Source organism: Lutjanus erythropterus, chromosome 21 (genome assembly GCF_056507025.1).
Source record: "Lutjanus erythropterus isolate fLutEry1 chromosome 21, fLutEry1.hap2, whole genome shotgun sequence".
Lineage (NCBI taxonomy): Eukaryota > Metazoa > Chordata > Actinopteri > Lutjaniformes > Lutjanidae > Lutjanus > Lutjanus erythropterus.
Window position 1 is genome coordinate 7,732,173 of NC_139337.1, and position 24,150 is coordinate 7,756,322.

The following is a 24,150-nucleotide window of genomic DNA, read 5'->3' on the forward strand; positions in this document are numbered from 1 at the left end:
TTGAATGGAGCGCAGACTCCTGCTGTTATGTTCATGAGTGAGCCTTATGTATTACCTCTCTCCACGCTCTTCCATGGTCTACCACTGTTAGAACGCTGCTGGACTCATTCTAAGTTATGTTTAAAGATCGCAGCGTCTGCTCAGCTAATACATCATGTAATACTATATAATTTTATGTCTGGTAGGTGATGCCGCACCAGTCGAATGGTCACTTAATCCAGCCAACGAGTGCTTCCTCTGCTGTTCCATGCTCCTGCGTGCTACTTTGATTGAAAGTTTTTAAAGGGGTCAGGCACTCTTCATCTTCCGGACAGAACAGAAGCTGCCTGGGGCAGTGGGCTGATGACATATTCTGTCCTGTCCCGTGTTGGCTGTGAACAAGGGTCTGGGGCCCTAAACACTTCTCCTTTTGTTTGGCACCTGATGTGGTCAAATCTGTCTTCCCACCCACTGTCTGTCTAGAGTTTCTCCGTTTGGACTAAAACATGTTTACATTAGTGCAGGAATCATCATCGCAGTAATTCTTATTTCTTACTGTTGCAGAAAGCCATCAATTCCCAGTTCCTTCTCATCTTTGTCTTCAGTGTCATCATTCTTCTTCTGTCTGCACACATGCTTTAATCGGATGTTATTTATGTCAGTGTGGATCTCAGATGGTGTGTTTCTTCACTTGTTTCTTTTTCTGACGCCATTTTTCTTTTCAGGTGGCCCTCTATAGCATGTTCATAAGACACAGTGAACATGTAACAGGGGTTACCCCAGCACTCTGCCCTGAAAAAAAGAGAATTACTGGACCAAATGAAAGAAAATACTTAAGTAGGTAACACACAAATGTAGGTGTGCAACAGAAAATTCAGAATTTTTCAGATCACAAAAAAGAAAAAAGAGTTAGGATTAGGGTTAAATTAAGAAATAAACACAATTGCTTGAAGTCAGAAGGACTTAATAATCTGATTGCTTTTAAATCAACAGTTCTCTTTAGTGCAACTTTGAAGTAAGGGAAGTCAACTTAAAAGTTTCCAGTTTTCCAACTTTGCCCAGATTTAATATAGTCAATATAATTGCTAAAGTTAGCCTAACTTAATGATAGCTAGTGTGGTTCAGTTAGTTTGTGTCAACTTGGTGGACCACTGTCTTTTTGAGTCACTAAGAGAAAATGGTGGTTCAATTGCAGGGGAATAAATCTGGTGAAGGCGTGGACATCATGACATCAGATGCACAGTACTAACAGTAACATAACTGACCTACTTTTACCAGAAATAATAATAGCTGGTTTAAGGGAACTGGGTATAATTTCAAGTTGTTATAGTCCACAGATGTAGACTGCCATCACTGAAGCAAAAAGCTGAATGAGACTCATTCAAAACATCACATTACTTCAACTTCTAATGAAAATACACTTTTTACAGTGTGTGGACATTGTGCTCTCTATATGTTCCTGAAAGATATATGAGGGAGGTCAATTACTCATTCAGCACCGGGGAGAAAGTGCAGGGGGGAGGAAATTGAGTCGAAACCCAACATTCATTTCCTGTACTCGAACAAGTTCATTTTCACCAGACAGACACTTTGTCTTTCTGTATGTAGTTCAGTTGCAAGATCAGCATCTGTGCTGTACAGTCCAACAAGTCATGTACAGACTGATCAATTTGTCTTACAACAGCCCATGTATCCTAGTATGGCGTGTCAGTAAACAGTGACAAAGTTACAATGTCATGGTGAGGTTCATATATTACATTACAACCATATTACAACCATGCAAACTGTGTGTTGTCAGTTTAATCCCTATAATTTCCTCGTCTTGCAGCGCTCTAGAGAACGCCTGAGCTCTTTGACCTATATGACTAGCAATTTGACGCGTATCATGTTTAATGCAATTCATTGTCTGGAATTTTTTTTGTGTTTTACATGAAAGCGATCTGTGAAAAACACTGTTATTTTCTTTAACCGCTGTGGAGGTGTGGGCGTGAGAGGGGAAGTGCCGTTTGGCAGTCAAAGCGGTCACTTCCTCCGTCCGGGAAGCTTCGGAGGCCCTGCCCTCTCCGCTCTCTCTGAAGACTGTTTGGGCCATCCTGCGCAACATCACGCTGATCGTCAGGACCCTTTGGGCTGGTCCAGCGCTACAGCCACAACAGAACCTAGTGGTCTACTACAAGACACTGCCAGGTCCGCTTACACACAGCCGCCGCACGAGAGGGTCCAGAATAGTCTGGCCAAAACAAATCAAATGAAGCCAGACCAGCCCTGCGAGAAACAAGTCAGTCCACCCTTTAGTGGTGGAGGTTTGGCGCAAACTCGTTCCCTTTCTTCTTCTTCTTTCCCCCTCTCTCATTTTGTCTCTTACTGTCTGTGCTGCTGGACACGCTTTCTGATGTTACATATCCATACAAGTGTCCATACATCTGGCCCTGGATTTATTTCTCTCTCCACTTTTTATAGTGTCCACACACAGTGATTTTACCACCGCAGTGGTTGTTTTTTGGCTCGTTTCCTCTCTCCCTCTCTTTCTGCCTCCATTTCTCCTCTGCGCTTGTCCACCCATACATTCTTATATTTAATTTCAGCTTTGCAGAGTCCTTGTTTAGCTCTTGGCTCTTTTACATTTCTTTCTGTTGTTGTTCGAAACTGGGTTTTCTCTAGTTCACAGGGTTCAGCCTGACACAGTGACCCCTCAGAAGGCGAACACAGTGGCAGCTTTGTGTTTTATCATTTTTCCACATTATGTCATTATTTCTGATCAGCTAATGGAGTTGATGTGTTTACCATAATGTGTCATTGGCCTGGATATGGAGGAATTGTTGTCAGAAGGAATAAAGAACTGAATCATTGAGAGTGTAGACAGGAGGGGAGACTTCGCACCTGGGGAGGATAATGCACTGGGACTCTCACTCTCTCCTTCCCTTCATCTCCTCCTACCACTATCTCAGCTCTGCCAATAGTAATGACATTACCATATCTTATCCCCCCCACTCTCAACGCCCTTCCTACACCGCTCACCTCATCCCATGTCTCTTTAAATCTCTTTTTTAATATATTATGTGAGATGTTCTGCTGGGAGTTTGAAGTTGTAAAAGATTGAGCAGACCAGCTGCCTTCAGGCAGGTTTGTGTTAGCTAAAAAGCTAGAAAGTTTCTGGTGATGAGGACCACAGAACGAGGCATCGGATGATCACATACCAGGGGCGATATCATATACCAGGCTTGAGTAAAACCACGGGGGTCCCTGTAATGGCTGGTGCACATGTGTTGTGTGTAAAATTTCTCCTGTTCAGTGACTTCTTTCTTCACCACAGACCTTTTGTAGCAGTGAGGTATGAGGCGCTAACACTACACAGAATCCGTGTTGTGAGCTGAAGAATGGGGCAGGATATCATCTTGATGTATCCTGTGCGTCTGCTCAAAGATCTCTGAGAAGCAAATCACCTCCAAATGGAAAGCAGAGGGTAGAGAGTGGCAGCTGACACTCCATCCATCTGACTGCCCAGCAGCAGCAGCAGCAGCAGCAGCAGCAAGTTAGTCAGCCATGGCTCTCCCGCCAAATGGTCTGAGCTGCCAGCACACACTTGCTCTAACCCAGTCAGAGAGCCAGCCAGTTCAGTCAGTCAGTCATTCATCCAGCCAACGACGTCAACCATTGTTTTCAATCAATCATTTTCAGCTATGCATTACTCCACTTGTGTCTGTGGTCCTTTTTTTTTCTCCCTCCTTCCTCTCCTTCGCCCTGTCCTCTGATGAAAGACGCTCTCAGAGAGGTAGCCAAGCCGCTCAAGTTTGTTTTGACGTTTCAATGGCTCCGCTGTGAATGTGTTTAGAGTTTCTTCACATGATCACATGGTACTTCAAAGGCTTTTCAAGCACCGTGTGGTTGTGTTGGAGGAGTTTGAGTCTGGGGGGCCTTTTCTGCTGCGTTTGTAAAGGGGTCTTTGACGCATATAACCTGGCTCGACTGCACTCTGTCTGGGCCTGACCTTTAAAAGGATAGTTGAGGTTATTTGAAGTGAGGTTGTATGAGGTACTTATCCATAGTCAGTGTATTACCTGCAGTAGATGGTGGTCAGCACGCTCCCAGTTTGGAGAAGCAGAGTGGGGAACCTGAGCAATGTCCTGCTGTACACAGGGTCAACAGCAAAACGTATTTTAGCCACCTAAAAAAATTCCTATCAGTTTAAGTTTGTGCTATATTTTGAATATGTTTATGGCTTCATCTTTATCTTGCCATCTGATGGGAAAACGCTGTTATGTAAGCCAAATATCGCCCTCTCCAAAGCAACCAGACTCCTTGAACAAAAACATTTTACCTTGCAGAACATGGGAGATGTTGGTCTACCACTGCCTCAATCAGTTAGTTTATTTGTCTTATTGTGTGACTTTAATGAATCCAGACTAACCTTTTCAAAAACTGAAGTCACTAGAGTTTTAGGCGACCACATTTTCATTTATTCTCTTGTTATGCCTTTGCCATTAGGCTCAAGAGATTGTTACATCACAGACCTTTTTCTCTGCTGCACTGTTGGTAACTGTGTTGTAGCTACCATTAGAAAGCTAGCTCAGTTAGCGGTCTTATGAGATACAGTCTCCAAGAGGCGGGTTTGACAGGGATTACAGTACCTGAGGGGATTTGACGTTACAGCAGCTCCAACCAGACTTTGACTCCGGGGACTTTGAATACACGGTGGGTTCAGGTGGGGACATGAGGCATGAAACGGTTGAGGAGCAAGTTTGTTAGCAACTTATTTTGTAAGTACACATCACCCATAGTGCTGATAAGTTTGCAAGTATTTGTATTCGATAAGTTGGAAGTTATTTATTCCCCTGTTTTAAACAATGAGAGTTGTTTGAGGTTGTACTGTGCTAAAATAAATCAACAAAATGTTCAGTCTTCTGCTGGTTGTTCAGACACATTCAGCCATTACCCTTTTTGTTAGTAGAATTTAACAGGAGGTTCACTTCATGCCCCAAAAATATATATGTTAAAGTGTTATAATAATACTTTACACATGTGACAACTAGTCGACTGCGAGTTTAAACTGATGGCTACTGGTCAATTTGAAAAAATCTGTAGTCGGGGAAGCCGTAGAAATCACACAATAACCCAAACTAACTGACAGCAATAAACATGCAACTCCTGTATTCTTGAGGTAAAATGACTGATTTTGCTTAGGGAAGCTGTGAGCCCATTAACCTGAAAACAAAAGCCCACTGCTCTGAAAACAAACACACTGGAGTTTGAGTTCAATGACTGCCTGCCAGACTTCATTAACATATTGCTCAATTTAAACATCTACAACATCTACAATATTATTAAGGATTCCTTAGGATTTACAAACGGGCACTAACTCATTCAGCGAACATTCGGCATTAATTTTATCTTTAAATCTAAAATGGGCAAACAAAAACCGTCATTTGAGAGCAGAATGGGAATTTAAAAAGGCGAGCATGCTGGTTGTAGCATTTAGCAAGTTTCCTTAGTCTCTGATGACATATTTTGGTCATTTTATGGTTTAGAGTAAATATATTTCATATTTCTCCTTTAAATATAGAGTACACTTAAAATCGTATTGTTTTTTTTAGTTGGGCCTTTTTTGAGATGGCTAAAATACTTCTTCCGGCCGCTGTTGACAGCAGTACATTGCTTAGCTTCTTACACAGATATTCCTGCAGTTTTCCCAAACTGGGGGGTGTGTCAAACGCCATCTACTGAAGATAATGCACTGAATATGGATAAATACCTCATTATATCCCACTTCAAAAACTCCAAACTACCCTTTTAATGTGTGTGTGGTTTAGTGGATCACTGCCACGCTGAAGACCAGAACAGAGCAACAAACAGTTGTCTGCTACCACTCTCCATCAGTTGCGCTCCAGGACTCTGTTGTGTTTGGAAGGAACCCCGCTCACTTGCTGGTTTTGTGCTCTCTCCCTCTGAGTGCTTCACCTCCCCTCTGCCTAATCTTGAAACCATCAGCTCCCCAGTCTGGTTCCCTGTAAATTGAATTTGAAATATTCATTCCTTTTAGAAGCTCGGTTAGTAAACCCCGAAAGGCATTACCGATTCCAGCAAGTGTCGTTGTGAAAGGGTTCAGATTCAGCTATGGGACTGCTGATCCATGCACCCTGTTTGTCTCACTGTCACCAACAAACTGTGGTCATGCTTGGGTGATGACCTGTACACAGGCCACATAGGCCTGGAAAAATGCAAAAGTCCACTGTCTTCTGTGAGCTCATGACATTAGCTGGTATACAGCCAAGCTGTTCACTTCACTTACCTCAAATCCACTTCCTATAAGAGCAAAAGGTTGTTTCAGAACAGTGCAATTTCCATTTTCACTGTCAGTATGAAAAATATTGACAGTACCAGCACAACAGCCACATAGAATTTATCCTGACTGCTTCTTCCAAAACTTCTGTTTAGAAAACACACGTGCACTTTATTCCTGAAATTGATTGTTTGCAGGCAAGGACGATGTGCGGATGGAAATCCTCCCGAGGCATGTGTGCCATCTGTTTAGCTGAAAAAAAGATGGTTAAAATTGAACTTTTCAACTAATCAAAGGTGGAATTTCTAGAATGAAGTCTGGTAGCCTGGTATGAAGTTTTTTGGAGTTGTTTCTGATTGGGGATAGCAGTGTTCCTGAAAAAACAGGAAAGGTTGGGACAATAGCGGGAAGTAGAGGCCGGGGGGAAATGCTTTATTGCCTCTATATTTCCTTTTCCTTCCAGTGACAAGCAGAAGAGGAGGATTAGAGTGGTTTTCCTGTAACTTGTAGTACTTTCAGGAGTTTGTTAATGTGTGTGTATTTAGACGGTGCATCTGAGGAAGAGACAAAGAAACACAGAGCAGCCTCATATGAAAAATTAAACTTCAGATGTATGCGCATCTGTCTCCATGCATGTGTTTTGTTTTTTGTGTGTCACATACATACCTCCTATGGCCATACTGTACTGACCCTCTGTTTCCTCTTCCCCCGTCCTGCAGGTCTGTATGAGCTGCTGGCGGCTCTGCCCTCCCAGCTGCAGCCCCATGTCAGCCGCCCAGAGGACAACACCTTCCTCCAGGACATGTTTGGGGAGAGAAGCCTCCACTCGCTGGTCAAGGTAAAACAAAATAAGCATCTTTTTCTTTTAAAGTTATTTTAGGTTTTGCATAGTAGTTCAGTTAAGGTAATTTTGGTTTTAAAATCCATGTTGGTATTGTAAGGGCATTGCAGTAATCAAAGAACAAATTCATCCATCACAGTTGAGGCACTTCAGTTCTTTATAAATGCATGTTGTCAAAACAGTGATTTGTATTTTCAGCACTGTAGAAAATCTTCCAAATCATGTGTTCTTTAACCAGAATGTAGTTATACTGGCATTATATTTAACTGGACACAGTATCATTTGCCTTGCTTTTCGTATACCTAAGTAATAAATGTATTTTATTTTATTTTTTTCATTCATCCTTCATTTAACCAGGAAGGTTCCACTGAGAAAGTAGTACCAGAACCAATTTTAAGTATTTTTGAACATCTCAAGAGAAAGTAAATAATTGATATATATAAATCTAAAAGTCTGACATAGTAGGAAAAGTTATCAAAGCCACAGGCCAGACAGACAGTATCTATTTTAACTTTGGATCTGGCATCTCACTAAAATCTAAACCTACAGTCCTTCCTCTTGTGGGACAGGACAGAATCTGAACCCTCTCCCTCGCAGCCCCCACCCCTGAGCCGACCTCTCTGATTCACATAAAAACACACATTTGCACCTTTGTTCAACACTGCTTTATTCATCCTTACTCTTTGATGTCTCATTCATACGTTACAAAGTTTATTGTCATTCCAACAGTCTACCCACCCAGATCTTCTAACTCCCCCTCTGCCAGCGTGAATGGACCTATGGTCCGGTTACTGCCTGTTAAAGTAGCTAGCTGCAGAGAAGATGAGCGCACTTGATATCTTTATGCGCTAGCCGACAGACTGCGGTAATGAATGTAACACATTCTGTCTGTCCTCCTGAACCTCATCTTCACATGGGATTCTCTGCAATCTGCAGCCAGTCTCCTTCATCTCTTGCTATTGTCATTGAGGTAACTGAGAATTAGTCATTTTACAAAGAAAACTTCTCTAATTGTCAGAGCGACGTTTCACTCTGTCCTTTGTATATTGTCTCCATTTTAAAAGAATGCTCAGCTCTGTTTTCATCTGCTGGCGTGTATTTCCCCCTTCGGTGGTCTCTCTTTCTCTCTGGCCAGAATCATTATGTCACAGAGACGATTGAGAGAGAAAAATCGACATAATTTTCATCCCCTCTCTTTAAAGAAATCTCTCCTGTGTAAGCATGTTTGTTCAGGGTCCAGGGTTGTAACGCGCCCATGTGAGCGTGTAAAAGTGCCTGAATTATGGCATACCTCAGACGCTGAAGCAAAACCCTGATGTCGGGACTTGAGGAAACCAGAAGGGTTTCATTTGATGCCTGGATTGTTATGAATGGCCGAAGAATAAGGCATCTTGAACATGGATAATGATGGGCAGGTTCGGACTCTCATTCTCGCCGGCCCCAAAGAAAACACTGCGTAGTGTGGGGCAGAGAGAATGATGCTAATGAAGGTGGCATTATGTTTCTGTGATATTTAGCCAGGCACAAGGGTGGAGCTCCCAGAATTCACCTAGCCCTCTAACCACCCCTGATTATACCTGGCTAAACTTTCAAGAGGAACTCAAAAGGGAGACAAAAGAGCCATGTCTTCACAGGCTCTTTACCTGCAGTGCGGAAAGCTTTGCACCAACTGCTGAAGCAATTTTGTCAACAAAATAGATAATTTTCCTCTGCAGTGTTCTGAATGCAGTGTTCTGAATGCATGAGAAGTTTGTGATATATACAGTGTTGGATACTGGATTGCTGTGAAGAAAGAGAATGAATAAGAAGTTCTTGATTTTTCTAATCGCTGTGTAGAATTAGGTGGGGATCACAAGCAATCAAATTTAGCTTTCATTACTGATTAATCTTTTAACAATTTTCTCAATTAATCAGTTAGTTATTTAGTCCAAAATCTCACAAAATAGTGAAAAATGTTCATCTCTGTTTCCCAAAGTAATGTCCTCAAATGTCTTTTTTGTCCACAACCCAACTATGTTCAATTTTCTATCACAGAGGGCTAAAGAAATCAGATAATATTCACATTTGGGGAGCTGGAATCAGAGAATTTGGACAAAAAAAAGACATTAGTGGGTGATTGATTTAATACTTGACAACTGATTGATTTAGGTTGACTTTTAGGATGAGGTGGTGATCTGGAAATGCTGCTCTTCCATAGAAAACAGTTAGCTGAGTGCTAATTGAGTGCTACCTGGATGTATTTGTAGAGGCCTGTCTATCTGGGGGACAAAAGCTGGCTTTCAGATGTTTGTATGCGTTTGTAAACGAGAAAGAAGAGTTGTACGGGATTGCAATTATACAATGCACTGCAGAGAGGAGTAGTCCCTTCCCTTCAGATGTCCCCCATGAAATCTGATGACTTCATGTTAGGCCCTATGAAATCTTGGTTTATCTTTTTTTAAATTCTCAATTCTGCGATTCCTGTGATGATTAGTTTATAGATTATACTATATGGCCCTACCTTAACGCTGCCAGCAGTCTGTTGCTGGCCCATGCGGGGTCCTCGTCATAAAAGACACTTGGCTGCCGGCTCCCGTCAAAAGATACTTGCCACTGGGCCAAACAATTTTTCTGGGGGAAACCCTGACTTTATTCACATGCCAGCAAGATAGTGAGTGGGTCTCACTTTGGGGCCCATGTCAGTGCAATTCAGTAAGTATCAGTTCAGGTCTAAGCTTATGGGACCCAATTCACAATTGTTACTGTAGAAGAATAAATAGCCCCAATACAACCACAAAATTGCTAAAATAGGTCAATATAACATCAAAGACCCTCATTATTTCTCCACCAAAAGGAGCCTGTTCTTCCGATTTTCCTATTCTTCCTTGTTATTCAATGGAGAGAAACTGAGCTGCTTTTAGCGTCTCTTATCGTTAACGTGGAGACATAAGTGGAACCTGCCCCGCTCCAGACAAGCAGAACTATATGTTTCCTCTGCTTTCTACTTGGTACTGAGACGTGAGCCAGCCTGTCAGCCAGTGAGCCAAATGGACAGACAGGGTAGACTTTGAAACACACAGAAGTACAGAACAACCATCTCGCCTTACAGCAGAGACCAGCATTCAGACGCAACATTCAGGTGAACATGGCTAACGTCAGTGGCACACCATTAATAAAACCTTAATTGTCCTCTTCCTCTAAAGCCCCACCACCAAATCTCCACAGATTCCACCTTTTATTCCACAAGGCTGTGAAGGGGATACTTTGGGAATGGCTAAACAGCAGAGAGAAAACACACACATCATGTTAATCTGACAGGCTCGACAGCCCAGGTCGCTCATATGGAATCGCTCAAGCCTCACCTGGGTAATTATGGAGCATCAGTTGCTGGTCAGTCTGTCTGTAGGGAGAGAGAAGGACCAGAGGAGGACGTGTCAAAGATGGAAAGAGAGACAAGAAAGAGGAGGAGAGAATTCAGACCTACATGAAGGTCTTTCTGTCTCTCCTCACCTGCCCTCATCAGATGGTCGCGACAGCCTCTCATGTCCCTCCTAATCCTATTATGTCACAGAGATGAAACAAATATTTTCTAATATCGTCTTTCAGCAAGGGCCGAGGCTCACAAGTTCGCCTCATTTTGCAGACTTTTTAATGGCGCAGTATCGGAACTGACATGAAATGTGAGCGCTGGCGTGTATAGCTAGCATGGCTAAAACGACGCAGACAGTTCCCCTCTTTTCAATTAAAGAGGGTTACTTGAGTGTGCTTTCTATAAATTCCACCACACTCACTGTTCCACTGCCAAGTTCCAGCTCCACAAAAAGCCACAGGAAATATAATACAATATTCAATTTCCACCTGCATCAGGTGGGGCTCTCCTTTAAGACCAAGTTTCTGTCAGCAGGCCTTTAGCCAGGCCCCGAGATCCCTCATTTTGTGGTCAGTCAGTTTTCCCTTAAATTCTGCTCCTGTTAGTTGCTAATAGGCTTGGCACTTACATCGTTGTTACACAGCAATATTGATGTGGGCTTGCCAGTTTGTTCTTCAGTGCTACAGGCCTTTAATGACATGTAAAGGTGCTGCAGCTGACACTTGTACCCAAATGGAAAGTTTCAGCTATTTTTGATGAATGAGCTCATTTTCAGACAAACTGGACCGTATTCCTTGAGTACCAGACTTGGTATCCCATGAATAACTGGATCGAGTCTGAGGTAGCGCTCCAAGTTTTATGACTCACCCTGTAATGTCCATCAACTCGACTCCTTAACAGCAGCCATAGACTTGCCCTTTTGGCACTTGTCCTATCCTTTACACACCTTGCTCACAGTCCCCATTACCGAGGAAGATCGTGAAAAGGAAATTGTACTAAACCTCTCACCCTGCTGCAATAGCTCTCTGTGAGTCGTTTAAGCCCCACACCCTGTGTGCAGCAATAAAACCTTGCTAATCGTCTCTGGTTCAGGACTCTGCCTGTAAACCTATACCACCTCAGAGATCCACTCGTACTGTCTGTGGTCAGCAAGTCCTGTGCACTGGTTGCCTTCAAGGTCTGTATTTATTTTGGGAGGGGGAACAGGAACCCTCGTGGGGAGTTAAGCTAAGACCTGGGGGCTGTTTTAGAGAAGGGAGCTTCCATTCTTAAAAAGAGATGACCTTCATATTCATTTAGCCTCCTGAGCAACTGAGTTTGTCAACTCAGTGTAAATTTTCATTGAAAAGACCTTTGGTATGGTAGTGATTGTAAATTAAGTAACTTTGCGTAGGCTTTGGTTACAGTGCTTCAACTTGCCATTTGTTGGTAGAAAATATTGTTTCTGACACAAGCCGGGTGGTTATTTACGGTTAGAAAACCTCACTTGAATCCAAAATAAATCCCCTTCCTTGCAATGTTATACTCTGCGCTTAGGCTGCCTTCCAAATATTTTCATAGGAGTTTAATGGTCGACTACAGTATGAAGTCAAGAGATCATGCTCAATGTCCACAAACAAGCGCGTCTGAATTGAGCCAGAAGAGCTAGACGAATAGACGATGGATGAAGCCAAAGGCAAGGTTGTGATGGGGACAGTGGAAAGGAGGAGGGAAACTCCTTAGCGCAGCAGACAGGCTGCAGCGTGGCAGGTTACTGAATAACCCTAAACCTCATTGACTTGAACCACGAACACTTGGGGGGGACAGTGAAAACGAGGAGAGGCCTACAGATCCACCAGTCCTCATTCTATCAGTCAAATGTCTGTATTGGTAATCAAGGAAATTCTCTGGAGTGATCCCACAACCATTATTCCAGGTCACTTTGATTGACCCCGATTTTGTACTCCTTAGGAAAAATGGGGACTCAAAGTGAAACCAGAAGGTCTACACAATACGAAGCCAATCTTAATAGGACATGGAGCATAGGAGCAATACACAATATATGGAAAATGAGGTTCATTGGTGCCATATAGTGTATTTATGGCTCCCTCGTGGCCCGAGAACTGCCTGAAGACATCATGGGCTCACCTGGAGCTTTTAAAGATAGCCTTAACAAATGTATACATTGAATTGACTGCCTCGAAAATACTCAAATCAGTCTGATTCAGTAAGTGAGTACATTTGTTCTGGCTTCATGCCCTCATAATACATGCCACTTCCCTTTGTTTCTGCTGGTGTTGTTTTTGTACTGTGCAAATTTAGAGGCTGAAACACAAACAGAAAACTTGCAGTGGGGATTTTAGCTTTGTCTCAAGACAACTGTCATATGTGTACAAGTATGACTGTGTCCTGCACTGTCCTCGCTTCACAGAATACATGGCATCTATGGAGGTGTGTCTGGGGCCTCTCTACTTACTTTTCCAAGAACTCCACAAGGAAATGTTTCCCCTATCTAAATGATGTGGCCATCATGATTGTTGGCCTACTGCCTTGGTCTCTCTCTTTCTCTCTCGTCCATTGAATCTACTGCTAGTACTTAATTGGCTGTCACATTGTCCAGGCCTTTTCCACAACAAATGTGAGCCAAACTCAGCCACCAGACCACTCTGTGCAGGGTCTTGAACAAGGAAAGGTGCTGGATTTGTGTGTGTTTTTGTATATATTGACATTCTTAAGTAAAGAATTCACACAAACAGTAATTAGCAAATTTTCATCAAGACCCTCAATACATTGTTGTCCAGTCCAGGACAATAAGATTTTTAATTGCCAAAGACAATTAAAGATTGTGTCTTGGGCTGCCATGTAAGAGTCGTCCAACCGTTGAGCCATTGAGAACAGTCTTTGTTGGCCATGTTTTCATTTATCTGTTGGTTGCAGAACAGAACAGAAAAAAAAACATTCGGGAGCTGTGCCTCGCCATTACAGTGTGGACTTTTTCCTCTTGTAACACTGTAGTCATCAGTGCACTGCTGCTACATGTGCTGTAGCTGCCATCAGGTAGTTAGCTGACTGGGATTAGGACAAAGCTTCTCAGGCCGACAGAGGCCAGTTTGAGAATAAAGTAATGTTACTTAAGTGATGTACTGCAGCTCTGACTCAGGGGACAATGAAGAAACTGTGACTTCAGGCAGGGAAAGGAGGTATGAAGCAGTTAGGTTAGGTAATAAACATGATTGATCGTTGTGATAAGTCTGTGAGCATTTGTTGTTGTGAAGCTGGAAATAATTTTTTACCATGTTTTGAACAACAAGATTTGTGCAAGGTTATATTGTATTTAAATTAATTACCTAAATGTTCACTGTCCCAAAATATAGATTTAAATAATTAAATTAATATTAGGGCTGTACAATACAGTAACAAGTCTTATTTTTGGCCAGGGCATCTCTGCAGCACTACGGAACTTCATTATAATGCTGTTTTCTCACGCATTTTTCCTTTTTCAAAAAATTGTGATTTGCTCCTGGTTCTGTGATTTGGATATTGCACTCGGCCATATTGAGATTTTTATGATATTGCGACTAATTGTGCTGCCCTAATTAATATCATAAGCATGTGGCAACTATTGGACTATTAGTGTCAACTAATACTACTGGACAAAGAAAATCTGAAGTCGGGGGCAGCCCTGTTTTTCTCAAAGGGAGTCATACCGACAGGATCATAAAGTCCTGTCCTGGAGAAATAGTTGCTGACAGAAAAATTGGCTGAAAGCCTTGGCAGACCTTGGCAGAATAGCATTGCTGGTGTGTTCTTCATATTTCTAAATAAAATTCTACATTTTAAAAGATCAACCACCACAGAAGATTGTCTGAGACAAGTTATTTGGGATGGTGGATCCATCATGAAGGATCATTACATTTGCTGCCCTTTGTAGTAACCACTAAATAGCGATGTCGACCGGATGCTGTCATTTCTAATATGTTTTCCTTGGTGATACCAAGTTGAATCTAATTTTGGTCGTTGGTGTAAACTTAACTTAGTAGGATCGGCCAGTTGCACCCTCAACAGAGTGATGGAAAACGATACTGTCATCTGCAGGATTGCTCATGAACCACAGCACAAAGTCCAGGACCTGATGCCATCATGCCAGGGCTAAAGCCAACCCTTTGTAAACTGATCTACTGCAACAGAAGAAAAAGCAAATCTCAACTTTTCTCCTTCTGCTCCTTGAGAAAACATATCATGTCACAACTATTCAGTTGCAACCCTGTGCATCTGTCTGTAATCCCTCCTTCCCGTTTCCCTAACTTGGTCTAGTCGACTAGGCTGCAGAGCCTTGACAAGGTGTTCTGGATCAGACCAAGAGATCTGACCCGGGTGGATTCATGGAGGCCTGATACTGGATCCGCTCCGGTGGGTAGATATAGAAACAGCAGTGGGAGAAAGATCGTCAATCCGAACCGGTCCGACCTGTAGTTTTCTGGGACATGGACATTAACCAGAGGCCTCGAGCCTCCTTGCAGGACTCGGAAACAGAAACACTATCCAGCCCTGTGATCTCCAGACCTCTCTTTCTCCTTCCATCAGCACACTTCTCCATCTATCAAGCTTTCACTCTCCTGCACGCTCTCTCGCTCTTTCTGTGCCAGACTTTGCTTGCTCGAGTGTGTCTGGATTAGTGTTTGTAAGGCATGCTTTTTTCCTCGACAATACGTCAACATTGACAATCAAGACTCCAGACAGTGATTGTTCTTCTTACTGTTGCGTACGCTTTGATCATGAATTGATAATAAATACTGTCTGAAATGGAGGGTTTCTTGAAAGGTCTCCAAGGTGTCTGACCCTTAACCTGAACAGTGATCCTTAGCAGTGATTGGAGCTCTTGTCTGAAACAGATGAAGATTGATGTTATGTTTTTGTTCCAGTCCATCCTTGTTGGCATTCTTTCATATCGACTCTTACCCGTGTAAGTGTTTTTCTTCATATTTTTTTCTCCACGTGTGTTGCTATGTGTATTTTAAGCCCGCGGGGTATTTCTGGAAGCAAACACAACTTAGTCTGCGGCCTCTGTGGAGACAGGACACACACTGCTCCTTTGTAGCCTATTTTTTTTAAACTTTCAGTGAAGGTGCACATTCATTCATCTTTTCTCAGCCTCTACTTCAGGGAGATTTCCTCCCTGAGTTTTGAACATTTTGATCCCATCTCATCTGCCTTATTTTACATCAGAAGTAGCACTACATTTCTCATCGGAGAGGTTTCAGAATCCCAGTCTTTGATTTGGTTGTGTGTCCAGCAGCCGCTCTTTGGTTTGAGCTAAACCCTCCTTGGCTGCAGCACAGTGTCTCTCACTGTTTTCTTTTTTTTTTTTTTTTTTGTTCCACCAGGCCACTTCTCCTGTTTGCCAGGAGCACTGCTGCCTCACCAATGGGACTGAGAATGTGCTATGCAAAAAGGGGGGTAATGACTTTAAAATACATTACTGCGTCATGGACAGGCACTTGGAAAGTGTCCTGAACTGTAAATAAAAGCATTTCAATCTCGCATTTGCTCACCGAGCAGAGAAGAAATTCCACAGTAACTAAGTAAGCCGAGGTGGTGGAGCAACAACTACCTAAGCAGATGTCACTAGGACTGTGGTATGTTGGAGCGCTGAAGACACTGGCAAACTCTCATTTTATTTTCATCTGTTTTCTTACAAAGATGATCAGGACAGATGAAGTAACTGGAGCTGCCTGCCTGTCCTTTTACGGCCTTCTACTGTAGAAGAACAGACAGAGGAGTCAGAGCACAGGGTGGAGTTGTTGAGACTTCATGAACAGTACAGAGTAACTGTTCAAATATGACGTGGCTATGTGAAATTAAACAGATGAGGATGAAAATTTCCAGGAATTGCCCTAGAGTGGCAGTCTTAAACTTGATGCCATGAAACATGGAACACACTGACAGCAGTTTAACTCAGTGCCACTTAAACAGTGGAGTCAACTCAGGCTTATGTTAGCACCTCTCCAAGCTTGTACTAATTTCCAGCCTAACAGGGTTCGACATTAACCATGGCCCAATGGCTCCTGGCCACAAAAAGTTACTCTGTGGCTACTAGTTATTCCTTGTAGGTAGCCCCCAATTTTATTTACCACACTGCTAGCCTTTGCCAAGACAAAAAACAGACAAACGTACCGCCTTTTACTGGAACATTCTACAAAATCAACAAACCATTCTCGTTACCAGCTAGCTACTGATATGTTGGGTTTTTTTTTACATCTAAGAATGTAATGCTGCAGTGTGTGCCAGCAATTTCCTCACCAAGCCCAGAAGTCTAACTTGTTTTTCACTGGAAATGATGCCTTCAGGAAACATCATGTCATAATTTATGGGAAATGTGGACAACACAAAAAGTTAAGGGGGGACGTGTTAAGTTCAATTGCTGTTTCTGTATTGTTCATACATACATTTACATTTGGCCACCAAAAATGTACTTTGATCATCAAATTTAGGGGCTTAGTGGCTCTTTCTGCCTTATCGCTTCTTTCGAGGAATTTCCTGCGCCTCTCCAGGCCGTTGCAAACCTCCTGTATTGCTTGTTCTTTCCACCACCATATGTCTGTCTTGTTCTGGGGTCCTCAAGTCACAACTTTTTGCGCTCTACAGCTGAGCTGAGCAACCATCTGCCTCGCTCAGGCCTTCAGCAGATTACCTCCACGACACGCCTAATGCACCATGTTTTATAGCCGAGTAATGTCGGCTTTACACAGGGATTTGAACCTCTAAGCTGACCTTGAAACATGGCTGCTCTGCTGGCTAAGACACAGTCCTAACGGGTCATGATTTATCACTGGAGACTGTGTGGATAAGTCGCACAGAAATGGCTGTACCTGTTTAAGGCCAACAGTTTAGCTGGAGTTCTCATGGGCAGAGAGGGGCATTTATATACAAAGATATGTAAATGCTTCGTTCTGTAGCGTTTTTCTCACCAGAAAGTCATAAAAGTGCCATCGGAATGCTGACTTTAGTGTCTTTGTATTGTGGACTTTCTTTCTCTGGTGGTTATCAAATACAGATGACAACTTGAATAGATTCAGATGAACTCTACACACAACTCTACACATGTTGCATGTCTTTTGCTTATCAGAATTTCCCCAGAATTACTAGCCTAGGGCCAAAATACTGAAAATGATTTCTGAGGGGAATGTGATTAGCTGGGACAGATCCCATTCTTTGATTGTGTCATCTCACAAAATTCACCTCTAACATTCACAGTATCCACTGTGCTGCTGCTGTGGAATGCCGTCTAGTTGTGTCTGCTGTGGTTTGTGTAGTAAGGAGGAAATATTCTGTCTAACAGCCTAAAACAGATGTTTTAATTGCACACAGCATCTGTAGCTGCTCACTGTGTGACAGCAAACAAACTGCTTTTCTTGTCATTTCTGTCCTACTAAGTGATTCTCTGTCGCAAATTGACACCGCTCCATCTGTGTGTGTTTGTATGCGCCTACATGTGTGGATTTGGCCCTTACAGATACCACGTTGGCCCGGGGGCTCCTCTGTCAGTCTCTTCCCAGCCTTCTGTTCCACCATCGTGCTGGAATGTTTTTTGGGACATCCAGCTGGAGGCTCCATGACCGGGGCCCAGCTATCAGCCAGACCCGTGGTCGAGCTCTACTTCACCATGCTGGGCTGAAGAGAGGCTCACAAGTGGCTGCTGGGAGGATAGTCGTCCCTGTCTTTTCTTTGATGGGACCTGACAGCAGCCTGTAGCCTGTCAACACATTCCTGCACAGCTGCTCTTAAATCACAAATGGGACGGCTGTAGTGTTTTTGTGTGTAGGCTGGAGCACAAGTGTGTGACTGTGTGTTTGACTGCGTGTGCGTGGGTGCGAGCGTGCGGCTGTGAGTGTGTGTGTAAATTATTCCTGCTCTGCTCCGCATATCAGTTTTTGAGTGATGAAGTGTTTTTGTGTGTGTAAATGAGTAAATGTTAACACACGAGTCGGGCCTACTTTCCATTTTAGTAACTCTCCAGAGATGCAGCTTTGTCTCTCAACATTGTGCAGTTGCAGTGTTGAGACTGATAAGGAAATGTTTAGCCAATTTAACCAGACTGTTGAAATGATTTGGAATCCTCACCAGGCCACTAGGGCATATCAAATGCATGGTGGAAAACTGGATTGTTTGTACAGTGGATAAGCGAGCTGAAATACTTAGAAGCAGTCTGTTGTGCTCAGACGAGGGAGTCTTGTGTGAAAGAGCTCTGTGTGTGTGTGTGTGTGTGTGCTTTTGGTGATTGCTTGTCGTTTTGATCTACCATGAGTGTGCGCAAGTTTAAGATGGTGTGGATAGAAGCTATACATGTTTTCATACATGTGTGCTTGTAGCAGTGCACATGGGTTTTTGTGTGCACACGTGTGTGTGTTTGCTCAGGGAGGCCCAGCCGTGGCCTCTGCAGCCCAACACTGACCTTCTTCCTCTCTTGCTTACTTACTGATGAACACAATCTGTCCTTTCAGATCCATGAACAACTTCAGCACTACGAACAGAGCAAACCCGTCCCTGTCCTGAACAGCGCTGCACCTCTGGCCTATAAAGTAAGTTCCTTTTTTGAAGGGAGGTTTCTATTTATTTGGTTGCACATACAAATAACTGAAAAAGAAAACTAAAGTGTCTTAGTGTGTTTTATGGTGTTGAGCCACCATGTGCCTCTTGTTCCAAAAAGTCTTCCCTCCTCCTCATTCCTCATTAGGTGTTCTTATGATGGTGCTGGAGAGCACTTTCATTTCCATAGTCTGGATGTGAAAGCGCTGAGTGGAATAGCAGCAGGAATAACCCTGCAGGAATAACTTGCAAGCTCATGATTTAAACCCTAAATTTCCATTATTCCTTGCTTTGTAATCAGAAGAAATGCACAATTTCTGAACTATTTCAGCCAGAAAACGGCTGCAGCTCACCATCAGCCCTGCATAACAAGATTGTCTAGCAATCTCTCCTGTGTTTATAAGCTCATAATGCAATTGAGACAAAAGAATTTTATAATAATGGAGATTTACGCATTCTTTCTGTTTTTCCCAGTCTCAAAGTTTCTTGTTGGAACAGTTAACAACAACACAGAATAGAGAAGACTTTTAGCAGCCTTTTAAAACTGGACTAACTTTTGCTGAAAAAATTTGTTGATTCTAATTATTTTAATGGTATTTGATAATTTATATTTTCAAAATGTATTTGGCTCTGCAGAATCTCCCAGGTTTATTGGCAAAAGTTCTTAAATCGTAGCCTGCCAAAGCCAGACCAATTAGCTGGAATCGCTCAGTTTTTCAATTTCCAAGGGGTGTTGTAAACAGGGACAGACCTGGACGCAGTTTGATGGACCTACAAGCAATCAGAACAATGTAGTTGGTAAATTAAACTTACCAAATACTGTCAGAAATTTGGCAAACACATCTTTCTTGTCAAGAAAAGCTTTAAGTGCAGTTTTGTTAATCATACTGTCAATTTTAGTTCATACTGATGTAGCAGATGATTCAACAGAACAGGGATTGAAAGAGAGATGCCACTGCAGTAATGATGCCTTGTTTACTTCAAACCTACAACCCAAATTTGTCTACTGGTGTTCAACTGTGTAAGTGCTTGTGAAGACCGGACCATATTGCATTGTGTTCATACTGATCAAACCGTTCCGTGAGTCCTTGTGTCCTGCATGGAGGACTCTGCATTTGTTATGTTTCTCTACTGATTTATCTAGGTTTTTCCTTTAATTTGTCACCGCCAACACACACGTTATGTCTTCTCTGGCTTGCATGCTCTGTCTTACTGTTTGACTTTGCTTGAAAACCAAGCAAACATGATTTGCTTATACTCAAATCCAGAGAGACTTAGTGCAAGCAGGAAGGCAGTTTGTCTCGTTCTGCATTACAACATTACGATATTGTACAGATTGAACTCAAAAACGTCAGATAACCGGTTCCAAGTTTCCTCTCTCACCCTATACTCAGTCACACATACCGTACACACACTTAGCACATTCCCAGTAGCATGCAGGAGCAATGTTTGTCCTTTTTCACCTCTTATTCTGAACCCTGAACTGTCCCAGAAGTCCTCAGTTTGGTTTTCTAGACTCTCTCTTGTTACAATAACATTACGCTGTCCCTGCTCTACCCCATCCTGCCTCACTCTCTGCCCAAATGTCTAGCCATACCACGAAATCGAAAATCCAGTTCTGCAAAGACAGACCAATCATTTACTGAGGGCAGAAACCGGATAGAAAGGCCACTCATTGAGAGGAAAGCTGAAGATGGATGGGCACGCAATGACAAACGATGGCAGCAGACAAACTACAGATGATTGTGGAGAGACTGAGTTGCATCATATAAACAGAAGTCAGTGCAAGAGAGAACACATTAAATATTCAGAGTCAGAGAGAGGAAGCATTACAGCAGCATCACCTATGGCGTGCAGTCCCTCCTCATTAATTAACCTATTAATGAGACGTCATCACACAGACAATAATAGCACCAACAGGACCGCTGATGATGACTTTCTTCCGTTGGCCCTGCTGCTCTCCTCAAGCTGTGAAAGATATTTAGCCTGATTTATCGAGTAAACGTCCACTGTCCTGACATTTGTTACTGTATTGTTCATCTGCAATATTTATTGGAAACCACGTGTGCACACAAGCATGCGAGTACCCCGCTCACATCCACCCACACCTGTATAAACCCAAGAACCAGCCTGGCATGGTGAATGGAGAGGAGGAAAAGTCCTCTTACTGGTGTGTGGTTTTGTTTGAAATCCCCAGCTCTGTTTATTGTAATCAAAGTGCCTCCGACTATTCCACCCCCTTCTAAAGAGCCCACAGCCATACATCATCCTAATTAGTACTGAGTCAAGGGAAAGACGAGAGAAAAGAGGGGCTGAGATTTTTACAGCCGGTTGGGGTAAAGACCGAGAGTCCAGAGTGTCCCGAGACTGTCACGAAAGAAAGGCCGTCTTGCGGTCTGGAGTGGTTTTCCTGACCTTTCAGGCCACAAGTGTCACTGGAGGAGCCATGTGGAAGGTTTGCATGCACCAATACAGATGACAGGAGTCCCAAACCACCCCAGGACCCTTAACCAAACCAGGATGGTAGGGACAATATTCTTAAATAGACATTTTATTGCTCCTTTTCTGTCTGTGTGTTTGTCCAACCCTGCTGTTAGTCCTGGCAAAGGACACTGCTAACCAGATAACACCAGAACAAGAATTCCACCAGATCGAAGCAGCCAGTGGAGTGTGAAGGATCACTTCTGTTTCTCTTTCCTGAGTCTTCGCTCTGCCTCCCCAGGCTGTGGCAAGAGGCCACAGACTGTTCAAGAGACCCCCAGCTATCAGCCTCCATCTTCCCTCCCCCTTACAGATTTTCTTTCTCATTCTTTTTGTCAAATTACAGACTTTTAAATTTATGCTTCCTGGTAAATGCCCCGCAAAGTGTCTCCCCGGGATTATCAGGTATCGGAATAAAGCCCAGAGATGGTGTATCAAAGAGTCTCACAGCACACCGCAATCCTGATTTCCCCCCTTCCTTGGCTGGTCAAAAAGAAAAAAGAAAACCTCCTAACCCGGAGCGTTGCAGTGTATTTTTAAAGCGGATTGTTTTTCACCCGTGTCACCGCTCCAAATGAATGCTATTGAAGTGGTGGCTGAGGGCTGAAGTGCAACAGGAGAGATCTACAGTTAGATGAAATTCATTTCGGGCTTGGGTTTCGGGTAATGGAGGCTTAATTTATTGCCTAACATAAAATGACACTTCAACCCCAGTCTGCCCCCGGCTGCACTGTCTAGCACACACAGCAGGTGACTGCCACCGCTCAAACAAACCAGCACCGCCTGAAACATGATCGATACTGGGCCCATGGAATAGGTGCTGTATTACATATGTATAAAGACATGCCGGTGGGCGACTGCACACGCACTTTTATGGATGTACATACACGTTTATAGCTGCACACACAGTTGCTCTCCAGCCCTCATTAAGACTGAAATAGAAGCACTCTTCTTGCCTCATTGTGGAATGTAAAATACCACATTACATCAATCAAAAGGGGCAAATCAGCCTCACACATGAACCGGCTCGATGTACGTTCCAGTCCGTCAATCCAATCAGTCTCTATCAATCCTGTGTAGAGCTCAACATGTCGCCTCGACAGTAAGCTGAATGCCAGCCCCTTGTTCCAGATCAGTGTCCATCGCTTGAACTGAGACTGGATGTCCTGGTGGCTGACTCGTATCCTTCTCCTCCTCTCAAAGCCACCCTTCTCTTTCTCTGGCCTACATCCCAACATCTTTATATTCACCCAAATATGTGCTGTTACTTGGGAAGCCCACTGGGTGCCATCAGAGAGCACTGGTCTGCTGTTCATTCCTAGAACTAAGAATGGGAAAGAGCCAGACAAACACAGAGAGATGTCATATGCAAATTATGACTCCACAAGTATCTTCAAGATATAAATAAAAATTCAGGCCAAGACCATGAGATTATGACACATTTACTGCTGGATAGGCTTTTATTCTAAGAATGTAATAATAAAAACAAAAATAGGTGTTTTAAAATGAGCAGAAAGGCTCCTATTTTAATCTCAGGGCCGATAATGATAACCACACTTTGTCCTCTTGTTGTGACTGACACTGATTTAATGGTGATTTTTTGGGTGTGAGTTGTAGAGTTTTGAAGATATCAGCTGTAGATATGTCTGCTTTCCCTTTTAACCCTTTTAAATCATATCACTAGTTATATTGTGCACCTCTAAAAATATTCTTATCCTCTTATATAATCCGAAACGTTGTCTGCTTATAAAAATCAACCAATTTCAACTATTATACCACTATTATATTACGACATTAATCATCAATCAATACTCAACTTTTAGCGGCACAGAGCCAAGATTCGAGTTAAAGACACGCCCACTTTCCCACCTGTCTATCCTGTTTCACTTGAAAATATGTCACGATACAGAAGCAAGATACAAAATGCTGTTTCATCTGGACTTTAAAGGACCAGTGTGTAGGATTTAGAGGCATCTAGTGGTGAGCTTTCAGATTGCAAACACCTCCCCTCACCCACACCTTCCAAGTGTGTAGGAGAACCTACTGTGGCTGCGAAACTGCAAAAATCCCTCCCGGGAGCCAGTGTTTGTGTTGTCCCTTCTGGGGTACTGTAAGAACATGGCGGTGCAACATGCCGGCATCCATGGAAGAGGACCTGCACCCTCTGCATATAAGACTCATTCTGTGGTAGCAAAAACAAATATTCTTGTATTTAGGTGATTGTACACTAATGAAAACATACTTATAAATATTATATTCCATTTCTGCCGTTTCCTGCCAATAAATCCCTATAAATCTTACACACTAGACCTTTAAAATCAACCATCCAAGATACAGACTCATGATACACTCATAAAAGCATGCAAACATTTTGAGGTTTTGAATTTATATTTATATACGAAGCTCGGGCTGTAAATAAGCATGCCTGCAAGTTATTATTGCTGGTTAAAATAGTTGAACAGTTGCGTCTTAATAGTTCCACTGATACACCGTATTCATTTCAAGAACGACCCCGTTAAAAACGCATTTGGATTGAAGTCACTTTTCGAACTTTTTTTTCTCTTCAAATTTGATTATTTGCATGAGAAAAAATTATGTATTCATTATTTCCTTTTTAATTTTATTTTTCTGTGAGTGTGAAAGCCAGTATTTAGACCG

General features: G+C 42.8%; 1 protein-coding gene across 2 annotated transcripts in view; it reads left to right on the forward strand.

The window, feature by feature from the left end:
- Positions 1-24,150, forward strand: part of mpp7a (MAGUK p55 scaffold protein 7a) — a 169,663-nt gene that overhangs the window by 52,453 nt on the left and 93,060 nt on the right. For both annotated transcript variants that reach the window (XM_084747404.1, XM_084747405.1), the window contains exons 3-4: positions 6,976-7,094; positions 18,927-19,004. In XM_084747404.1, the coding sequence (XP_084603530.1) occupies positions 6,976-7,094; positions 18,927-19,004 (197 nt within the window). The remainder of the gene's footprint in view (positions 1-6,975; positions 7,095-18,926; positions 19,005-24,150) is intronic.